Here is a 22,522-nt window from a genome sequence, read left to right as displayed (position 1 = left end):
CAAGATTTCTTCTATTGTTTCAAAACTGATAAACTTGAACTTAATCTCTTGCCATTTATTCTTCCTTTCCACTGAACCAAAGCATATTCTGATTTTTAAAGTGAATCTACATTTGATATAATGCATAAATATGCTATTTGCAAATGACTGTTCATTCTCCAATGAATATTTGGTTATATTCAACAAAAATCTACCATATCAACTTATGGATTGCCCAAAATAGATTGGTTGAAACTAAAAAGCTATAATTTATCAATACTTCACTGTACAGGGGTGGACAGAAGTAGATTTACAGTTGTTTGTAGGGGAAATTATACAATAATTAATAAATAATAATACAAGCATAGCCCTGGCCAGGTGGCTCGGTTGGTTGGAGTGTCATCCTATACACCAAAAGGCTCTGTGTTCGATTTCTGGTCAGGGCACATACGGGAGGCAACCAATTGATGTTTTTCTCACATCTATGTTTCTCTCTCAAAAAAAATTTATATATATATATATGTATGTAATATATCTCCTCAGGTGAGGATTTTTTAAAAAAGAGCCTGCCCAGTGTGGCTCAGTGGTTGAGCATCGACCCATGCATCAAGAGGTCACCAGTTTGATTCCCAGTCAGGGCACATGCCCAGGTTGTGGGCCCAATCCCCAGTGGGGGGCATGCAGGAGGCGGCCAATCAATGTTCCCTGTCATCTAAGTTTCTTTCTCTCCCTCTCCCTTCCTCTCTCTTTAAAAATTAATAAAGGAAAAAAAGAGAGAACAAAACTTTCACATATTCACAACTGTAAGCCTACTTTTGCCAACCCCTGTATTGTGAGGTTGGGTATCCTGATAGATTTCTAACTTCTAAGTCCTCCAAGTACCTTACTCAGTTTTGTAGTCATCTTAACCTCCATGCTATTGACACAAATGCTCTTTTAGTTTTTGAGTCCTTCTTTATCCCAGTCACATACACTACCTGATCCTGATTGTTCTGTCACCTCTTCCAAAGTACTAGAAGCCTCTTATGAATAGACAAAAGGTTCTTTGGAGGCTTGGAGAAATTTTGAAATTGCAGGGCTAATTGATGATCTAGTAATTCTTGTAGTCTCATCTAATATGCATTTATTAATGTACAGTTCTTTGCAGGCACTCTGAAGAGTCCAAAAGAAAATTCTTGCCTTCAAGTAGCTCTTAATCCTTTACTTCTCAATCATGCCATGCCATCTCTCAATCAGAGGTTAAGTAACTAACCACTTCATGTTTTTACCAAAGTACATCTGAAGTTCTGCTCATCTGGCAAACTGGAGAGTGTTTAAAAGGAAGCTCGTTCTTTGATCCATGCCAGCATGAAAGAATTCCAAGCACATTTAGGTAGGCTGATCTTTTCATCTTGCATAATTTTTTAAATGCAAAATTAAGATTTTAGTTTGGGAAGGAGAACACTGTAGAATATCGTTAGGAAGATAAGTCACAATGACAGCTAAGCTCTGTTGCCCAAGGTGGATCAATGGAAAAGTCTTTTTAAAGAAATGCTTCTTTTAACTATAAACAGTAAAGCTAAATGTATATTTTCATCTACTACCCATTTCTAAATTGCTGACCCATTCTTTTCACACCCTTTAAATATCTCTTTTGCTGGAAGTCTTTGCATATAGTAGATGGAGTATTTCTTCATAGTGAGAGATCAAAATGAAGATATTTAAAACAGTAAAATTCCATTTATTTTAGACATACTAACACTCATACTCAGTAAAAAAAAAAGGGGGGGCACCAAAAGAAAATGAAGGATTATTTGTTTCTATATTTCTTATATAGTAACAGTCCTTTTCTATCCAGCTTGCTTTCCATTTATCACCAGGATCAGTCTTTCAGGTAACATCCTTCATCATGCTCAGAAAGTACCTGCACCTTGTGAGTGGACTGGCATAGGGAACAAACTCTCATGGGTTTTCAAGTGTCTGGAGTTGTGCACACAAATTATACCATGCCTCCAGTGTCTCAGTCTTTCCTTTAAACCTACCCTTTGACAATCAGGTGCTAATGATCATATATTATTGGAACCAGCACATAAGTATTGTCATGTATGCATCTGTTCTTCCTCAGTTGGAAGAAGTGCTTTCCTTCTATCTCAGTCCTGTTCAAGTGGATGTCAGTTATATTTTCCACCTCTGTTTTGTAAATTAATAGGATCTGGGGGAGAGGAAATTATTAAAACTAAGTTATGGGTTTGGCACAATCCTCAATTTTGATACTCTTCACAACTTATAGCAAATCTGCCCTTATCTTAAGATCCAGTTTCACTTTTTGTTTCCCTCTAGTATGGAACTCCAGTGTTACATTTACAGCCTGTTGGATGGGTTCAGCATGGTAAGACCTTGGTACCCAAAGAATTGTTTCCCTTTTGGTATCAGACACAGGTCTTTGATTGATTGATTGATTGATTGATTGATCTTTAGAGAGAGGAAGGGAGAGAGAGATAGAAACATTGATGAAAGAGAACATTGACTGGTTGCCTCCTGCATGCCCCCCACTGGGGATCGGGCCCACAGCCTGGGCATGTGCCCTGACCGGGAATTGAACCTATGACCTCTTGGTGCGTGGGTCGATGCTCAAACATTGAGCCACACTGGCCAGGCCAGACACAGGTCTTTTAGAAGACAATGAGGCAAACCACTACCAATGAAGACCTAGTTTGGCTAAACTGTGCAAATTCTGATTATGCCCACTTGTTTGTATTCTGTCCGACACAACTTTCATTTTTATTAAGTATTACAACTTAGAAAGCTAGAATAATACTTCTACAAAGAAATAAAAGTATGTGATATTCTGGGGGTGGGTTTCCTTCTTTTTAGAATCTTGTACTTAAACAAGACTTCTTTGTACGTATTGTTTAAATTTTAAGTTTCAAAAATCTTCTGGCATCACCAAACTACCAAATGAAACCCATGGCTTAATACAGGGCAGTATTTATGTTCTTAATTAAAAATAGACAAAAGCTTTATGTATATATACTCTATAAATACAAATGCGTAGACAACACTTACCCTTGAGTTGCGCATCAGCATATAGCATTGTATATTACAATGAAAATTTGTAACTTAAGGGTACTATATATAAATACATATATACCTTTGTAATCTTTGTACTGTAAATAAAAAATTGCTTTTAGACTTGTTTTTTTGTTTGTTTCTTTCTTTTCTCTTTTTTTAATGTTAAAGTTATTCCAAACATACAGTAGTTTTAAGAACAGTACAAAAATCTCTGGCATCCCCTTCACCAAAATTTCCCAGTTGATAACATTTTAGCACATTTGTTCCATTTTCTTTTTCTGACATGATGCTCTATCAGCCTTAAATTCTCTAATGTGTACCTTCAAACACAAGGACATTCTCCTGCATTACCACCACACAGCCCTCCCAGTTAGGAAACCAACATTGGAACACTACCACCTCATGCACTGACCTCATTCAGATGGTGCCAATTGTCCCGACAATGTTTCCTTTTCCTTTCTGGCAAGAACCCTACCCTGTACCACATGTCGTATTTGGTTGTTATGTCTCATTGGTTTCTGGTGCCATTTTTAAGCAGATTTAGAGCAAATCCAAACTCTTTTTTTTTTTTTTTTTTTTTTTTATCCTCACCCGAGGATATTTTTCCATATTTTGTACAGATAGAGTGGGAGGGAGAGAGAGTAAGGGAGAGAGAGAGAGAAACATCGACGTGAAGGGACACATCGAGTGGCTGCCACCCGCACGACCAACCAGGGCCGGGGACAAACTGCAACCGAGGTACATGCCCTTAGCGGGAACCGAACCCAGGTCTCTCCGGACCGCAGGCCGACGCTCTAACCGCTGAGCCAAACTGGCCAGGGCAAATCCAAACTCTTAAAAACTTACTTTTGGTTCTTTGGTTCTTCTTCCACTAGTGACTTTCTGTGTGGTGGGAGCTTAATCATTGGATCGGTCTTAGCTCTATCATACGCTGAGTCGCACAGAGGAGTGAGAGAGGAGATGGTTTCTCAGGAATCACATTAGGAATCATTAGTGCTCCATTTACTTGGGTGTCAATCACTCACTTTATGCAATATCTTAGCTAAATTTGCCCTCCAAAATGTTACTCACCTAAACCTGCATTTTGTTCTCCACATTGCTCTTGGCCCCCATCCAATGGGTTCCTTAGCAAATTGTTAGGAACCCATTGTTTGGCACAAACCCTAGAATGCTGAAGTTTGTATAGTCTGACTACTAGGTCGTATTGGCTAAGCAGTTGATTCACTGAGCCAAGCTTGGGTTTACAACAAGTGCCACATTCTCAGCATCATGATCCAAGCTAGAAAAGTGCTGTGCAAGAAACAGTAACTGGAATTGTGCATTTGAAAGTTAATGACTTTCTAAAGTGTGGGAGCTGTGAATCTGATTTCTGTTTAGTGATCTGATTCAGAATCATCAAGTCTAGACATGCACCTGCACCAGCCCACAAGTAACTTAGATTTAGTGCATTATTCCCCCTTTCCTTCTTCAACTTACTCCCCCATCCCCAGCAATGGCAACAACACTGCAGAACTGAGGGGATCTCAGAGTCTGTTCAGGCTCATCCAATGGATGACCAAATGAGAGTGAAGCAGATTCCATTTCCTATCAGAAGCAGCAACTTGGGATAGAGCTTCCTCTAGAAGGGGGAGCTTCCTCTGGGAAACTCTACCTTGTAAGCAGGGTCAGTGTCTGGCTGGATGGCTTGTAAAAGACAGAAGCTAAGCAAAGGGTCCAAGAAAGTTGAGTAGGCAGAACAAAGAAAATGCACACAGCTAGTGGATCGCAAACCCAGTCCTATTACAGACCGAATTAGTTGTGTGCTGCCCTTAGCACTTCAGAATGTGGCTGTATTTGGAGATAAGACCTTTAAAGAGATGATTCAGTTGAAATGAGGCCATTAGGATGGGACTTAATCTAATCTGACTGGTATCTTTATAAGAAGAGGAAACTTGGACAGATACCAGGGCATGTGCACAGAGGAGGGCATAGCAAAAGCGTAGCCATGTGCAAGAGAACTCAAGAAACCAACACTTGCCTGGCTCGTGTGGCTCAGTAGTTGAGTGCTGACCCATGCACCAAAAAGTCACTGGTTTGATTCCCAGTCAGGGCACATGCCCAGGTTGTGGGCCTAATCCCCATGCAGGAGGTGGCCAATCATGTTCTCTCATCCATGTTTCTATCTGTCTCTCCCTCTCCCTTCCCCTCTCTCTAAAATCAATAAAGAAAAAAATTTTAAAACAACAACAACAACACTTGATCAACTTTTAGCCTCCAGAACAGTGAGAAAATACATTTCTATTGTTTAGGGCACGCCTGTCTGTGGTATTTTGTTATAGCAGCCCTAGAAAACTAATATAGCCCTCTTTTAATTGTAGAGACTTTTCATTTTAATTCCATCTTTCAACTTTCAACTTATAGCCCAGCTAATATGTGAGGTTAATACGTTCTCAAGTTCTCTGCCTCACTCTCATCTACCAGTTAGAGTCCCTCTTTCATTTGCTTATTTATTAATTCTGAATAAGTTAATTATTAATTCTCCCAGCAGATAATTCAGTGAGTATGGCAGGTCCCTGGAAAAGACCTGGCCCTGCCCTCTCAGTGATGCAAAAAGACAATGACTATTTTAGCGAATGAAAGCTCCTCCACTCGGCTCTGTCATTATCTAAAAGAACAGAATGTTCAGGGTAGAAGCTGAGAAGCCATGACTTACAGACTATGTGCCTCCCCAGCTCACCCAGACTCAGCAAAGGCCTTGTCTTGCCTCTCCAGTCATCATCTTGACTCATGTCCACAGGGATGCTCAGCACTTTGGCCTTTTGGTTCCTGACCTCCCCATGTTCTATGATGGCTCCATCACTTCATCTCATCATCTTCCTGCTCCCATGGCCACCCCCTTTTATTGCTAAAACAGCCATTTCTGAAATCAGTAACCGAAGCATCCTTCTCCAGTGTGCTCTCTGTGACCACCCTTCAACCTTTTGGGTCCATAATTAGTTCATTGACTCTTACCTTCTCCCTATGCACTTCCCACCTTACCTGGCTCTGATTCCACACTCAACGAGCCTGTGAATTTTCTTGCTGCTCTGTCTTCGTAGCAGCCACCTAGATGAATCCTGCCATCTCCCTGCACCTGAGTAGCTGAGTATTGGGGAGAAAAATGCAAGGCAAGTTGGTACCTCTATACACTTGGAGAGGTTGCCAGCCTTTACTAGGTTTGCCCATAACAATGCTCACTTTTGGTTCACTTTAAATTTCACACCATCTTTACTCTTCTCAAACCCCAGGCCTCCTACCTTCTCTCTCTCTCAGCAGATTCTCTTTCCTTCTAGTTCATGGAGGAAATAGAAGCCACCCAAAGATACTCTCCCAACTTCTTGTTACCTTTCGGCAAACAAAGGTAGGCATCTATCTTCTTCCCTCCTATTATAATGTCTAAGGCCAGCTCTCCTACTTATACATTAATCCAATTCCCATTGATCTTTACTAGATCCTTTCTATTGGTTTTTCCTTTTTTTTTTTTTTTAATGTTTTTATTGATTTTTTTTTTATATATATATAGAAAGTAAGGGAGAGGGAGAGAGAGAAACATTGATGAAAGAGAAACATCAATGGACTGCCTTCTGCACGCCCCCTACTGGGGATTGAGCCTGCAACTGGGGCATATGCCCTGACCAGGAATAGGACCAGTGACTTCTTGATGCATGGGACAACGCTCAATCCACTGAGCCACACCAGCCAGGCCTCCTATTGGTTTTTTAAACATGCTCAACTCTTCTCACATTAACAACCATCAAAAACTCCTTCCTGGACCCCACAATTCCTGCAGCTATTGTTCTAGGCCTCCATTTTTTTACCCCAAACTTCTTGAAAGAGTTATGCCTCCTCATGGACTACCTTTCCCCATGACCCACTCACTCCCAGCCCTATGCAATATGGCTTTTGCCCCCATCACTTACTGAAACATCTCTAGCTGAGGTCCTCACTATCTTACTTGTCACTGTCTACTTTCTCAGCTGCATTAGGTACTGTGCTCCTCTCCCCTTGCCCACAGCCCTCCTGCTTCTCTCCCCTGACTTCCAGGACACTCTTCTGGCTATCCTACCTCTCCAGTTATCTCTCAGCCGCTTTTTCAGGCTCATCCTCCTCTGGTTGGCCAACAAACCTCCAAGCTCTGTCTAGGCTCTCCCCTCCTTCAGCCTACACTCTACTTTTCCCTAGGAAATCGTATCCACCCAGCTTCCATTCCCACCTATACCCAGGTGTCTCACAGATGTGCATCTCCAGCTCTCATCTTCCTTCTGATTTCCAGATGCATATGTGTGACTCTTGATATTTCAAAGGCACTTCAAACTCCTCACCCTTTCTCCATGCCTACCTCCCCAAACCTGGTCTTTGTCCAGTTTTCCCCATCTCAGTAGCATCACCATTGGTCCAGGTGCTGAAGCCAGCACTCTGGGAGTTATCTTTGTCCCTTCCTGCCGTCACCATACCCCATTATGTAGTCCACTTCCAAGTGCTTATGATTTGTCTCCCAAAACTCCATTCTGTGTACATTTCTCCATGCTTCCTTCCCCCCAGTCCAAGCTTCTCTTACTCTTCTGGACTATGGCAATAACTTAATATACAATAGCCACCCCATTCCTGCAATCTGTTCTGCATACTAGGACTAGAAGTCATCTATCCAAAAACAAACAGTTTCCATTGTTCTAAGGCTAAAACCCAAAATCTTGACTATAGCCAAATGTTCTGGCCCCTGCCCAACTTCCCAACACCAGTTCACATCAGGCTTTGACTTACTACTTCCTGTTCTCTGGCTATCTGAGCCTTCCAGTTTTTTGTTTTTTGTTTTATTTTTATTTTTTCTTTATTAATTTTAGAGGGAGAGAGAGATAGAAACATCAATAAGAGAGAACATCGATTGGCCGCCTCCTGCATGCCCCACACTGGGGAGTGCGCCCACAATATGGGCATGTGCCCTGACCAGGAATCAAGCCGGCAACCTCTTGGTGCATGGGTCGACGCTCAACCAGTGAGCCACACCAGCTGGGCATCCTTCCAGTTTCTTTAATTCCACCAGTGGCCTCCTCAGGGCCTCAGGGCCTTTGCACAGGCTGTTTCATCAACCTAGAATACTCTTCCCAACCCCCTTCATCTCTTAATAAATGGGAGCCTTTCCTGATGCCCTATCTTGGGTAGGTTGCCTATTAGAAACCCATGTACTACATGGGTCTTCACATACAGGCCTCAAAATACATGATTTTTCCTGATGTACATCATCTTTCCCTTCAGACTGCAGGCTCCCCTAGAGCTGTTTTGCTCATTGCTGTATCCCCAGGAACTACACAGAGCTCCAAACATAGTCTATATTAATGAAATATTGTTAAAAAAAAAAAAAAAAAAAAAAGAATGTGGCTCAGTTGGTTGGAGCATTATCCTGTACACCAAAAGGTTGTGGGCTCAATTCCCAGTCAGGGCACATACCTAGGTTGCAGGTTTGATCCCCAGTCAGGGTGCAAACAGGAGCCAGCCTGATCGATGTTTCTCTCTCACACAAATGTTTCTCTCTCTCTAAAAATTAATAGAAACATATCCTCAGATAAGGATTCTTTTTGGGGGATGGGGAATCTCGATCAGAAGGACTTGGGCCTCCTGGATGAGGATTTTTTTTATTTATTTTTATTTATTTATTTTTTTATCCTCACCCGAGGACATTTTTCCATTTTTTGTTCAGGTAGAGTGGGAGGGAGAGAGAGGAACCGAGAGAGAGAGAGAGAAACATCGATGTGAAAGGAACACATCGAGTGGCTGCCACCCGCACGACCAACCAGGGCCGGGGACAAACTGCAACCGAGGTACGTGCCCTTAGCGGGAACCGAACCCGGGTCTCTCAGGACCGCAGGCCAACGCTCTAACCGCTGAGCCAAACCGGCCAGGGCGAGGATTTTTTTTAAAAAACCACTTTTAGACAGACCCACAGGCATCATAATAAGTTACCAGGAACTGATAACACTGTGGGGTACACTATGTTTACATTAGCTAGCTCATTCATTGCCCTCAAAAGCCAGAAAAAGAGATACTGATTGTCATTATACCCATTTAAACATCAGGAACACAAAGCTCTGGAAACTAAGGTTTACTGTGTCAGTAAAACTGCCCTACAGGCTCTGTTTTATTGGAAGTGGGGTCTAGGACTTGGGGATTCTACTATTCCACCCTTCCTCTGGCCCCGCCCCGCTCCCAGGCCCCACCCCAGCCCTCGCAGGGCTACCGGCTCCGCCCCCGGCCACCCCGACACGCCCCAGGCCGGTTTCTCGCCTGGGTCATCCGTGGCCGTGGAGAGTGGCGCCTGCAGTGCGGGCCGTAGCCGCCAGGGGGCAGCTGCACTGCTCGGGCCCGACCGCTCTGGGCCGCGCTCCTCGCTCGTCCTCGGACTCGGCTCCGGCTGCCACTGGCCACCCTACGCCGCGCCCAGCGCGGTCCCGTCGGGCTCCCCGTGCCGGATCCAGCACCTCGGCTCTCCGAGGCCGGACGGAGGCCGCAAGCAGCGCCGCGGGGTGTGAGGCGGACCCAGGAGATGAAATGACAACGTCAACCCTCCAGGTACCTCGGCGCGGCCCAGCCGGCTCGCGGAGGCCGAAGAAGGCGCGGCGGGGCCTGCGGACCGGCTGCCGTGCGGACGCGGGGGCCTCCTCTGAGCCCTGCCGCCCTGTCACTGCTCCCGCCGGTTTCTGTGTTTACGCGCTCGGAACCGAGGGCCACCTCTCTCCAGAACGCCCGGGCCCCCCAGCCTGGCCGAGCCCCGAGGCCCCTACGTGCAGCTGGCGCCCGGGTCCCGCCGGGGGCTCAGCCTTACCAGGGCCTCGCTGCACGGGAAGCTCGGGCCCGCCGTCCGGCTGCTCGCTCCCTCCCACCCCACTCCTGCCCCCCTTCCAGTAGGCCCCTGCTTCTTCCCTGGTCTCCAATTTCCTCTTTAGGGCCAACGACCCTTCACTCATTCCCTAGATTGTGCAGGGTGGTGCTGGGGTGGCGCAACCTGGATGCATGAGTGACCCATCTTCCAGGTGCTGCCAGCCCTGCTGGGCCGGAAAACAAAAACATGTTCAGGCCTCAGACCGGGGTTTGAATGAGGACTCTGCCACTCACTAGTATGTGACCTTGGGCTAGTTACGTGATACTGGAGTCTGTAGTAGGGTTCTTGTGACAGTGGCTCTAGATTAATTCTGGTAAAGCGTTCTTAACATGGTGTCAGCTGTATAGTAAGTGCTCAGTAAGTGGTGACAGATACAGTGCTTGGGAGAGTTAGGCAAGACTTCACGGAAGAAGTGGCATTTGGCAGGATCATCAAAGATTCAGATTCCTGGAGGTGGAGGAGGGATGGCTACTTCAGGTGGAGAAAAAAGTGGGAACAGTGGGTAAACTTCCACCTGCAGATCCACCTGCTCAGTTTTTTTATGGCCTGTGAGCTAAGAATTTTTTTTACATATTTTTAAAAATCAGCTTTATTAAAATATAACTCATACGCCATGCAATTCATCCATTTAAAGTACACAATTCAATGTTTTCAGTATATTCACAGCATTGTGCAACCATCACCACAATCACTTTTAGAGCATTTTCATCACCCCCAAAAAGAAACCCTGCACCCTGTGGCTGTTACTCCCCCCAACCCCCAATCCCTCTATCCCTCCTAACCCCTGGCAACCACTAATCTACTTTCTGTACTATAGATTTGCCTATTCTGGGCATTTTACATAAATGGAAATTATACAATAATGAAGTACTTTGTAACTGGCTTCTTTCATGTAACATAATGTAGGTTTTCACTTTTTTTAAAGGCTGAAAGGATATTCTTTAATACATGAAAATCATGAAATTCGAAGTCTATAGATAAAGTTTTATTGGGACACATCCCTGCTCATTAATTTATGTATTGTCTGTGGTTGCTTTGGAGCTAACAAGGTAGGGATGAGTTGTTGCTACAGAGATTTTATGGCCAGGAAAGTCTAAAATATTTACTGTCTGGTCCTTTGCAGAAAGTTTGCGAGCTCCTCTGTTAGCACATCTTTGCAACCCATTTCTTTCATCCTCATTTTTTGCAATATGTATTACTAGAGATGAAGTGGGGCTGGCAATTTTGTCACCTTACTCTCCTGTTGCAAAACTGTTTCTCTCCAAATTGCAACCATGTAGTTGCCAGAAAAATCTTAGATGCATTAATTGAGTATCAAGAAAGGGGGAAAGGCCCTGGTGGGTTTTGCTCAGTGGTTAGAGCATTGGTCCACGGACCAGAGAGTCCTGGGTTCAGTTCCCGCTAAAGGCATGTACCTCAGGGGTCACCAGCCCCTGTTGGGGTCGTGTGGATGGCAACCACTCAATGTGTCTCTCTCACATTGATGTTTCTCTCTCTCTCTCTCTCTCTTTCTTTTTCTCTTCCTCCCACTCTATCTAAAGATAAATGCAAAAAAAAAAAATGTCCTCGGGTGAGGATTAAAAAAAAAGAGGGAAAGGATGGGCCTGCTCTGCCACATGGTCTGTCACATAGGGGACAGAGCATTCCTGGAATATTGTTCTGAGCTCCCCCTTCAAAAGGATAAACCTAAGCAAGAAGGCATATATAGCGGTGATTTACTTTAAAAAAAAAATATATATATATATATATATACTTTATCGACTTTAGAGAGAGAGGAAGGGAGAGGGAGAGAGAGATAGAAACGTCAATGAGAGAGAACATCGATTGGCCGCCTCCTGCACGCCCCACACTGGGGAGTTGGCCCACAATATGGGCATGTGCCCTGACTGGGAATCAAACCAGTGAACTCTTGGTATGTGGGTCAACTGTCAACCACTGAGCCACACCAGCCAGGCTAGAACAGTGATTTTCAACCTTTTTCATTTTATGGCACACATAAACTAATTACTAAAATTTTGCAGCACACCAAAAAATATAGTTTTTGCTGATCTAACAAAAAATAGGTATAATTTTGGTTCATTCACACTGGACAGCTATTGTTGTATTGGCTGTTGGCTTTTTTTTATTTGACAATCTAAGGAAAAAGAGTTCAGTGCCCCCTGACTAAATAGTCAGGTATTGCAAATTTTAAAAATTCTTACAGCACACCGGTGGAAATCACTGATATAGAGGGAAAAAGTCCAAGGAACTATGGCTCTTTGTTCTGGAGAAGAGAAGCCACCAGGGACAGGAACACCCCTTTCATGTCTTATGTGAAGGGATGTCGTTGGGGAGAGAGTAGACAAGTGAAGCTTGTGTTTAAGTTAATCATCCACTCAGACGGTTCAGGGCTCCTAGCCATTCTCTATTTGTAGGTAGTGGAGGGAGCTGAAGCTTGAAAATAGTAGCCTACACTCTTTAACCTGGTGCATTAATATCAACCTGGCCTAACCTACCCATCTGTTAGTAGAGCTATCTGTGTCTTTCTGAGACTTCTTGCTTTCAAATAGGGGCTGCACAAACACCTGGGTGGGCCCTGCCAAGAGCTGGTCAGTAGATGTATTATTTGCTGTGGACGGAACTGTGTGTATAACAGTGGGATCTGCCTGCCTGGTGTCTAGTGCAGTATCAGCTTGAGGAGGATAATTCTGGTAACGCTCCCTGGGTCAGTGAAGCTGTGTTTTCTAAAACTGGATATATAAGTGTGGGGCAGCTGCCTGAAAGATTCAACGTGCTTCAAGTTCAGTCTAGAGCACAAGCCTACAGGATTTATGAAATGCATAAAGACATTTTCACAGAGTTAGAAGGTTCCAGAGGGCTGTTCCCTTCCATTGGCAGCACATATATGCTTATAGGGTAAGCCAGCACTTTATGTACTGGAGGTATTTGTATATTGACCCACATGTCTAAGTAGCTTTTCCCTAGTTATCAACTGGATGAAACCGTCTTCTCTTTCCAGCCTAGAGGAGCAGGTTGGGCCAGTAGATCCCTTTAAGTCCATCTCATAAAACTCAGTTCGATGAAGGACTTGTCCTAGCTGGCTGGCTCTTTTTGGGCCTCGAAATCAAGTGCCGTTTCTGGCCTCCCTGCTGAAGAACACAGGAATCAGTTGGTTCTGGTGTTTCCCCTGTTCCAGGCTCTGAGTCGGGCTCCATTTCTCTTTTCCTTGAGGCACAGAATAGAAACAGAACTTTCCCTTTAAGGCCTAACCTGAGCTATTTCATCAGGCTTCCACTTGCTGAAATCCAGAGCAGGGACTGAAAGGAGGTAGCTTTCATTGTATTGAGTGCACTGTGAAGAGGCATGGCTATCTTTTAAAACATCCTTTTAAGACCTTTCTAGTTGTTGGAAAAGTAGGCCAACATAATGGTCTGCGACTAATTCCCAGGCCTGGCAATATTTCTCATCAGCGTATTCCTCCTTTCTGGGACCCCAAGGGCTTTGTGGATCCCTTGGGAAGCACTGAGCTATTTGCTTTGCCTTTCCAGAAAGCCATTGATCTGGTGACAAAAGCCACAGAAGAGGATAAAGCCAAGAATTATGAGGAGGCGCTCCGGCTCTACCAGCATGCCGTGGAGTATTTCCTACATGCTATCAAATGTGAGTCACACATGGTCCCTCCCAGGCCACCAAGTCCCTTCAAGAGGAGTGTGGGCACCTGGGGGCTCATAGGGCCCCTCTCTGGTTCCCTTTTTGCAGATGAAGCACACAGCGACAAGGCCAAGGAGAGCATTCGAGCCAAGTGCATGCAGTACCTAGACCGGGCAGAGAAGCTGAAGGATTACTTACGGAACAAAGAGAAGCACGGCAAGAAGCCAGTCAAAGAGAATCAGAGTGAGAGCAAGGGGTGAGTCTAGAGGAGTGGAGGACCCAACTGGGACCAGAGCCCCCATGTGCATGTGCCTTATTCCTGTGTTGCTATTATTTTTGCAGCCTTGGACTTCCACGGCACCTTTCTTTTGGGGAAGTCTACTCACAGTAGCCCATAGCTGCTTTCATCACCTACTTTACAGAATACTTCCATGTGTGGGTACAGCTCAGTGGTGGAGCGTTTGACTGCAGAATACGTCCATGTACACTGTCCCATTGGATCTGGGGTTGGGGTGCCAGCATGGAGGTTACTAGTCTTGGACTCGGCAGCCAGACTCTGGATATAACCTGGCTCTGCCACTTCCTAGTTGTGTGACCTTTGATAAGTGCCATGACCCTCCTCCTGTGCCTTCAGGCTCCTCTTCTGTAGGAGGAGGAAGATAGTGGGACTTCCCTCCTACTGTTGTTCTAAGGAACAAATGAGGTGATGAGCCCTGGCTGGTTTGGCTCAGTGGTTGGAGAGTCAGCCTGCAGACCAGAGAGTCCCAAGTTCAGTTCCTGCTAGGGGCATGTACCCAAAAACAAAAAACAAACAAACAAAAAAAACAGATGAGATGATGGGGTGAAGTCCTGAGAATAGAGCTTGGTGCACAGTAAGGATTAAATGTCAGCTGCTGCTGGTCCCACACCCAAGTGTGGCGGATAAAAATCAGGAGGCTCCCGAGGCTGGGAAGGTCCTTCCTGAGGACTGAGGGGTCCCCGTCCCACACCAGGTGCCCCGCTCAGGTTTCCAGTGCCAGGAAGAGAAGTCCCCATAACTTCTGGCTGGAAAAACCAGCAGAAACTGAGGCTCAGGGAAGCTGACCTGGCTGGAGCCCCAGGCAGCTCCCTAAAGGGCCCGCGCACAGACTGGTCGGACTCTCTCCCTCTAAGCTCGGAGGGGAGGCAGCTCCAGGGGCACCAGAGAAATACAGGGAGGAACTGAGCTGTTTGGCACTGGAGCGAGGGCTGGAGAGGGGGCTTTCTCGGGGACAAACGTGCTGTCAGAGGCCTTTGTTCCTTTGGTGAGCCCTTCCCTGGGGCGGCAGACAGTCGCCATATCTGGGACTCCAGCAACCTGGCTCACACTGGTAGCCCCGCCCTGCTGACTCCCTGAGGCCCCGCCCCACCCAACTTTCAGGCCCACCCAAGCTGTTGCTACTTGCTTAACCATAGGATTGGCCTGTCTTGGGTCCTGCTTCAGGTTTTTCCTAAATTCTTTCAAACGAGCAGCATCGGGTCTCAGCGAGCCCCATACCTCTCATTAAGTAATACACAGAAACAAACACAGGAAGGCAGCAAAATGAGGATACAAAGAAACAGGTCCCAAATGAAAGAACAGAACAAAACCCCAAGAAAAGAACTAAGCGAAATGGAGATAAGCAACCTAACAGATGCTGAGTTCAAAATACTGCTTATAAGGATGCTCAATGAACTCAGTGAGGGCCTCAAGAGCATAAAAAAGTACCAGTCAGAAACGATCGCTGCACAGTTAGAAACGAAGGAGGCTTTAACTGAAATAAAGAATAATTTACATAGCTTCAATAATAGAGTACGTAAATCCAAGGAGCAAACCATCGATTTGGAATATAAGGAAGCAAAAAACGCCCAACCAGAACAGCAAAAAGAAAAAAGAATCCAAAAAAATGAGGATAGTGTAAGGAACCTCTGGGACAACTTCAAGCGTGCCAACATTCGCATCTTGGGGGTGCCGGAAGGAGAAGAGAGAGAACAAGAAATCGAAAACCTGTTTGAAACAATAATGGCAGAAAACTTTCCTGACTTGGTGAAGGAAACAGACATACAAGTCCAGGAAGCACAGAGAGTCCCAAACAAGATGAACCCCAAGAGGCCCACACCAAGACACATCATCATCAAAATGCAAAAGGTTCAAGACAAAGAGAGAATCCTAAAAGCAGCAAGAGAAAGGCAGCTAGTTACCTACAAGGGAGTTCCCATTAGGCTGTCAGCTGATTTCTCAAAAGAAACTTTGCAGGCCAGAAGGGAGTGGCAAGAAATATTCAGAGTGATGAAAACCAAGAACCTACAACCAAAATTACTCTATCCTGCAAAGCTGTCATTTAGAATCGATGGACATATAAAAACTTTCCCAGACAAGAAAAAGTTAAAGGAGTTCATCACTACCAAACCATTATTATATGAAATGATGAAGGGTCTTTTTAAAGAAAAAGATAAAATGTAGGAACAAACAAAATGGCAATGAATACATATCTATCAACAATGGAATCTACAAACAAAATGAACAGGAAGAACAGGAACATTCTCATAGATACAGAGAATATTTTGTTGGTTGCCAGTTGGGAAAGGAGTTGGGGGAATGGGTGAAAAAGGTGAAGGGATTAAGAAGCACAAATTCATTGCTAGACTGACAAACCTCAAAGGGAAAGGGGTTGGGGGGGTGGGAAGAAATAAACCAAAGAACTTATATGCATAACCAATGGACACGGACAATAGTATGGGAAAAGGTGGGAGGGGGGCGGGAGTGGGGAGGAGGGGGTCAATGGGGGAATTCTTTTAATAAAAAAATTAAAAAAAAAAAAAAAAAAAATGTCAGCTGCTGCTGTCATCAGTTACTCTTTGTCTTATGAGGCAACAGACTCAGAGGCTCAGAGATTGCCAAGGTCACAGAGCTGGAACTTGATGGCCTGTGTTTCTGACTCCAAAGCCAGTGTTCCCTCTGCAGTTTCTCTCCTTACGTCCATGGTTTGCCCACCATGGAGATTCCAGTTATCTGAGCACAAAGGTCAATGGTGTCCTGGAAGTGAGGGGAGGATTCTGGACAGGAAGGTCATGGAGTAGGAGAGAGGTGGTGCTGTGTCAGCTGCATCCCAGAGGTGAAAGGCTCCACTTCTGGGTGGAAAGGAGCCCTTGAGTGAAAGACACACCAAGGTAGGAGTAGGAGGCCAGACATCTCCAAGAGAGCTGCAAGAGTTTTGAGGATGGCAAATCACTTACATCTAGATATGGATTGGCCAGGGGTTGGGGACAGTGACTGTTCCTTTTCCACGTGCTCACCTATAGACTCAAGACTTACCCCTTCTCCAACTCAGAGCTTCTGTCTGGTTTTGAGTCCATATGAGAGGCCAGTGACAGCTCCAATTGCTTGCCTTGACTGGCTGCTCTTGAAGTCCAGCCAAAGCACATGTCCCTCACCAATCTCTAAAAAGGGCACATGTCTCTGTTCTTAGTCCCTTAATGAAGAAATGAGGCTGCATTATGAGTTTCCTGGAGGATCCACTGTGGGCCCTGAATGCCCTTGGGGTAACTGGGTCTCTCACCACTGTTGAGTGGGGAAAGCATCCCTTTACCACCTTGCTGGCAGCCAGAGCCTGGCCTTACTCTGAGAGCCTCCTTACCAACCTCCTCTTGCTCTAGCCTGTCATCTTCTGTCTCCTTTCCCAGCAGTGATAGTGACAGTGAAGGGGATAATCCAGAGAAAAAGAAACTGCAAGAACAACTGATGGGTAAGAGGCTGGAGGCCCCATGGCTGTGGGGGTGGGGGGGGGGTGATGAGGGCTCCCCGTGGGCCGGGGCTCTGGGTCCAAGGCTCTGTCTCCCTCTGCAGGTGCCGTCGTGATGGAGAAGCCCAACATTCGGTGGAGCGATGTGGCCGGGTTGGAGGTGGCCAAGGAGGCCCTCAAAGAAGCTGTCATTTTGCCAATAAAATTCCCACACTTATTCACAGGTAAGAGTTGAGCCTCTGTAGGCCCAGATGTAAAAATATCAAACTTCTGAGGGAACAAGCTTGGGGCTCCCACTTCGAAGATGTCTAGGAGCAGGTGGTGACTCAGCTCCCTTTACCCTTAGTGGGCGAGGCCTGGGTTTCCCAGTGGTTCCCACTTGGGAAAGGCCCCAGGGCCTGCCCACTGCGGTCGTCTAATCCTTGGCTCTCTCTGGTGTCAGAAACACATTTATAACTAGAACTTTGACTTGACCATCCCAGTGGGTGGGCAGTATCAGGAACCAGTGCCAGCCCGTGTCACTTTGCAAGGTCACGGGGGTCATGAGCCATGATAAGACAAAGCCTGGGCAAGTAATTTAATTCCCTTTACTCCTTTGCTCTCAGAGTCAGCTATCTTGTAGAACTTTGCATTTCTGACTGTATTTAGAGTGACTAAGTCTCCCCTGCTTTGTTCTGTTCCCCTTTCCCAATCAGAAGGACACTCACTCCAATGTATTCTTTCTTCCAGGCAAGCGTACCCCTTGGCGAGGGATACTGCTCTTTGGACCCCCTGGCACAGGGAAATCCTACCTGGCCAAAGCAGTGGCAACAGAGGCCAACAACTCCACCTTCTTCTCTGTGTCCTCCTCAGACTTGATGTCTAAGTGGTTGGGGGAGAGTGAGAAGTAAGTCAGCTACCAGCCCTTCTTTGCTGGTATCCCTGGCATTCTCTGCTGGCGGTCCAGCTTCCCTGCCCTTGGAGTCACCTCCCAGAGGAGCCGCAATTGGATGTCAGGGAGAAGTAGCCAACAGAGGGGTATCTTGCTAGCTCATTGGGTGGGACACTGTCCTGACCAAGACAGCAGAAATTGGAAGGGAACTTGGGAGAGATGAGTCTTCATGAAGAGAAGAGAAAGGCACTCCCAATAATTGGGTATCAGGTGAGTATCCTCTGTTGGGGACTTTATATAGTTAATTTATTCCCCAGACCGACTCTCATTTTGCAGATGATGAAACAGACTGAGAGGAAGGGAAGTGACTTGTCTTAAATGCAGAGCTAATGAATGGGGCTGCCAGGATTGAAGCTGATACCAGGCTTGCTCTTCCTCTTGGTACAGTGCTGCCAGAGGATTTGTTTCCACCGTTTTTTCTGACATCCAAGCACGACTATATAGTCTCAACCTCTTTGTGGCAAGGGCGAGAGAAGTGGTCACTGGGACCCTGACTGGGCAGGCGTTGTGGGTGTCCAGGTCCCAACTCCTTTTTCACCTTCACAGGCTAGTCAAGAATTTGTTTGAGCTGGCCAGGCAGCACAAGCCTTCCATAATCTTCATCGATGAGGTGGATTCCCTCTGCGGATCCCGCAATGAAAATGAGAGTGAGGCTGCCCGAAGGATCAAAACAGAGTTCTTGGTCCAGATGCAGGGTGGGTGCTAGTTCTAGGCTTCCTCCCTGGTTCTCAGTCTACCTAATGTCAGCCCAGGGCTTTGTTAATTAGCTGTGGCTGGATCTGATTGTCCTTGGAATGGAGGGAAATATCACAGAAGCAATTCTGAGCTCTGTCTCCTCAGGCCTTCATTGTGGAGAGTTCCCTGCAATCTTTGCCCTCCATCCTTCCACCCCTCCTGAAGCAGGCAGGGTGCCAAGCTCTTCGCTCCAGCGAAGTCCAATAGGGCGTTCCCACCGGAGGTGGCTTAGGGATGGCTCCAGTTCAGGACACAAAGCCCCTGAGGTTATTCCCGGCAAGTTCTGACTGATCCTTGCAGGTGTTCTGAGTCTGTCTTTGTTTCACTTTGTTGGCAGGGGTGGGGAATAACAACGATGGGACTCTGGTTCTTGGTGCCACAAACATCCCATGGGTATTGGATTCAGCCATTAGAAGGAGGTGAGTCTTCCCCATCGGGAGCCCTGGGATGAGGTCTTTCTCCAGCCATGGCCAACCCACTGCTGGCAGACTGGAGACGCAGCCTGACCCTGTTTCTCTAGAGGCTTCTCCGTGTCTGCATGATGAGCAGAGCCCTGAGAGAAGCCAGCTCTGGAGGGCCCTACTGTGCCTCCTCATTGAGACTACTCCTCCATCTGCTCTCAAGTCCAGCTGTTTGCTTGGCTCTCTAGGTTTGAAAAGCGGATTTACATCCCGTTGCCGGAGGAGGCTGCCCGTTCCCAGATGTTCCGGTTGCATCTGGGTAGCACTCCCCACAGTCTCACAGACGCCAATATCCATGAGCTGGCCCGGAAGACAGAGGGTTACTCAGGTGCAGACATCAGCATCATTGTGCGGGACTCCCTCATGCAGCCCGTTAGAAAAGTACAGTCAGCAACACACTTCAAAAAGGTGAGTGAGCCAGCAAGGAATTGCTTAGAAAGTATCACAGGGAAGGGGATACCAGCCTTCTTTGCCAGCTAACACATCTTGGGTCTCTTGGAGAATCAAGGACAAGTGCAAAGTGAGCCCTTTGGTTCCAGGGGTCAGGGTTGTACCTGCTCTCCCCTTCCCTGCAGTTCTTCTTGCTTGAGTGTGACCATCTCATATTGTGTGAACCTAGAAGATAGGGCACTGTGGCAGGCACCTATCAGTGCTGTGCTGTTGTGTGGAGTGGGCCCTAGTCAGTGTTGAAAAGTGGTGGGTACAAAACCACACACCGTAAAGAGGAACTCCACACAGAAGGTCTCTGTCAAGTGTCACCAAAGGTCCTACTATATGCCTGGTCTCAGTTCTAGATTCTGGGGAGACATTCCTAACAGACTACAGAAGACAGAAATGTCTGCCCTCCAGGAGCCTCCTTTGTAGTGGGCGAGACAGAACAAACAAAACAGACTCATTTCTCAGAGGGTGGTGAGGAGGGAGATAGAGCAGGGAGGAGGGTCTGGAATTTTCGAGGTTTGGAGGAGGAAGGTCAGGTTGCACTCTTAAAGGATAGACTACACTGGGTGACATTCGAGTCAGAGTTGAAGACGGTGAGGAAATGAACCTTCAAATACTTGGGAGAATTTTGCCAGTGGAGCAGATTTCAATTGGAAAAACATTTTTGATGTCCTACATTTGTGGTGAGATTTAAGTTAATGAGGAAGAGGAAGATATCAAGGCATTTTGGGGCCACAAAATGAGATTCTGGAGGACAGTGGCTGGAATCACATTCTAATCACTAGCCTCTGAAATCAGACTTCAAGCCACTTGGACTACTCAGCCTGAGAGTTTTGAAGGAGTCCCTCCTCAGACTGGTGACCTAGGAACCCTGGCATTTGTTCACATTCTGCCATTACTTTCTCTTCAGGACTCAGAAATCTGAGGTGTCTTGCCCCTTCCCCCAAAACAAAGCCAATCAAACTCCTGTTTGGTTTCAGGTCAGTGGCCCTTCCCGCACTAACCCTAGCATTATGATCGATGACCTCCTGACCCCATGCTCACCAGGGGACCCAGAGGCCATGGAGATGACTTGGATGGATGTCCCTAGTGACAAACTGTTAGAGCCTGTGGTTTGCATGGTAAGTGGTCAACTGGCAGAGAGGACTACACAGCCCAGAAAATCGGGGGCTTGGGTCCAAGAATAAAAGTAAGCTTCTCCCCTTTTCTGTCCTAAGCTGTTGTGGCTCCTTCTAAACAGAGAATGGCCTTTGGGGCTCTGGGTAGCTGGGGCTCCTGCTGTTAGATTCATTGAGGGCCCAGGATGGAAGATGTAGTATTAGTATTTTATTTTCTTCAGCAAAAAGAGAAGGGCCAGGTGACTGTGACTGCCTCATTCCATGGGTTTGGCTTATTTTGTACGCAGAAGGAACCAGCAAATGTATGTTGGCATAGAATGATTTGATGCAGTCGCACAGGCAGCCTCTCCTAGCTAGTCTTAACTTCTCCTTGTCCTGGTCTTGCCCATTCTCTATAGCAGGTGTCTGCCTTTGTGGCCGGTGTGGTGAGCGTGCAATTAGAAAGAGCTTCTCACTTGAGTTAGATGATGGGAGCTTAGATTCCCTCAGACCAGCAGTAGGCCCATCTGGAAATGACATAAGCTGCCTCAGTAGGGAAGAGCATCTCTGTCACAGGAGGCAGAAGCTAGGCAACCATAAAGGAGGTCTGCAGCTGGGGCTAGGGCTGGGGCTGACCTCACAGGCAGGCCTCTTCCCACACAGACTGCATGGGTCTGAGAGGCTGAGGACCTGGAGCCCGGCTACTTCTCAGCCACATGCTCTTGTCTTTGCAGTCGGACATGCTCCGGTCTTTGGCCACAACCCGGCCCACCGTGAATGCAGATGACCTCCTGAAAGTGAAGAAATTCTCAGAGGACTTTGGACAGGAGAGTTAAAAGCTTCTTCACTCTGGTGACGGTGAAGGTGGGAGGTTGATTGCGATAAATTCATGCACTCATGTCGGTGGACAGATGGGGCTCCAGGGCTCATCCTAAAGTCACTCCAGTGTCCCATGCTGTCTGGCCACCAGCCGAGGAGCAGGAAGGAAGGGGCTGCCTGGCTGCAGAGACGCAGAAGCACATTCGGCAGCCGGTGGAATATTGACTCTTCCTACTTCCTCCTCCACCTCTTCTGGATGCTCACCAACTCTTTGTCCTGCCACTCCATGGCTGTTTTTTTTAAACCTTTTTTTGTTCCCCTAAATTAATGCTGCTTGGATTCTCGTCTTGTTTATAAATAAAGTTAAAATCACCTGGAAGCATCAAGGAGTGGGAGCAGCCTGTACTGTGGGGTTGGTGCAGCAGACCTGCAGAAGCCACCATGACCTGTTCCTTTTAGACCCAAGTTTTGCTCCTTGTGAACTGAATGGCTGATGCCCTGGATCCCCAGCCCAAGCTCTGCCTGTAAAGGCCAAGAGTAAAGCTAAAAGCCATTCGCACCCTCCTAGGTCGGCATCCCGAGCCCTATGTCCTTCCAGCAGGAGGAGAGGATGGTCTGAGCACAAAGCTGTGTGAATCAGAACGAGTGAAGGCAGCCAGGCGGGTCTCACTGCTGCCTTTTCTTCCCTCTGAATGTGAGAACACTGAACCCAGCCACTGGCCCTGGGTCCCTGTCCTGGAAATGGGCTA

At 46.6% G+C, this 22,522-nt stretch overlaps 1 protein-coding gene across 2 annotated transcripts; it reads left to right on the top strand.

Moving 5' to 3' along the window:
* The first annotated feature begins 9,446 nt into the window (after window positions 1–9,446).
* VPS4A (vacuolar protein sorting 4 homolog A) lies at window positions 9,447–22,522 on the top strand. 2 transcript variants are annotated; one of them, XM_036275516.1, is made up of 11 exons: window positions 9,447–9,612; window positions 13,450–13,561; window positions 13,661–13,808; window positions 17,234–17,295; window positions 17,397–17,516; window positions 18,022–18,178; window positions 18,770–18,918; window positions 19,296–19,377; window positions 19,608–19,827; window positions 20,838–20,978; window positions 21,689–22,522. In XM_036275516.1, exons 1-11 carry the CDS (start codon window positions 9,592–9,594, stop codon window positions 21,788–21,790), a joined length of 1,314 nt encoding a protein of 437 aa, XP_036131409.1. In that variant the 5' UTR covers window positions 9,447–9,591; the 3' UTR covers window positions 21,791–22,522. The 2 variants fall into 2 exon arrangements, with proteins under 2 accessions (XP_036131409.1, XP_036131410.1); XM_036275517.1 differs by having other exon boundaries at window positions 9,459–9,612; window positions 17,237–17,295.

The sequence above is a fragment of the Molossus molossus genome, unplaced genomic scaffold (genome assembly GCF_014108415.1).
Source record: "Molossus molossus isolate mMolMol1 unplaced genomic scaffold, mMolMol1.p scaffold_m16_p_21, whole genome shotgun sequence".
Lineage (NCBI taxonomy): Eukaryota > Metazoa > Chordata > Mammalia > Chiroptera > Molossidae > Molossus > Molossus molossus.
The sequence above is the reverse complement of the archived record's forward strand: the minus strand, read 5'-3'. Positions and strand labels throughout refer to the sequence as shown.

Coding starts and splice junctions, on each gene's coding strand:
- VPS4A (XM_036275516.1), top strand. CDS start 9,592: ATGACAACGTCAACCCTCCAG. Junction 18,179..18,769: donor TGGTTGGGGGAGAGTGAGAA/GTAAGTCAGCTA, acceptor TCACCTTCACAG/GCTAGTCAAGAATTTGTTTG. Junction 19,828..20,837: donor CAGCAACACACTTCAAAAAG/GTGAGTGAGCCA, acceptor GTTTGGTTTCAG/GTCAGTGGCCCTTCCCGCAC.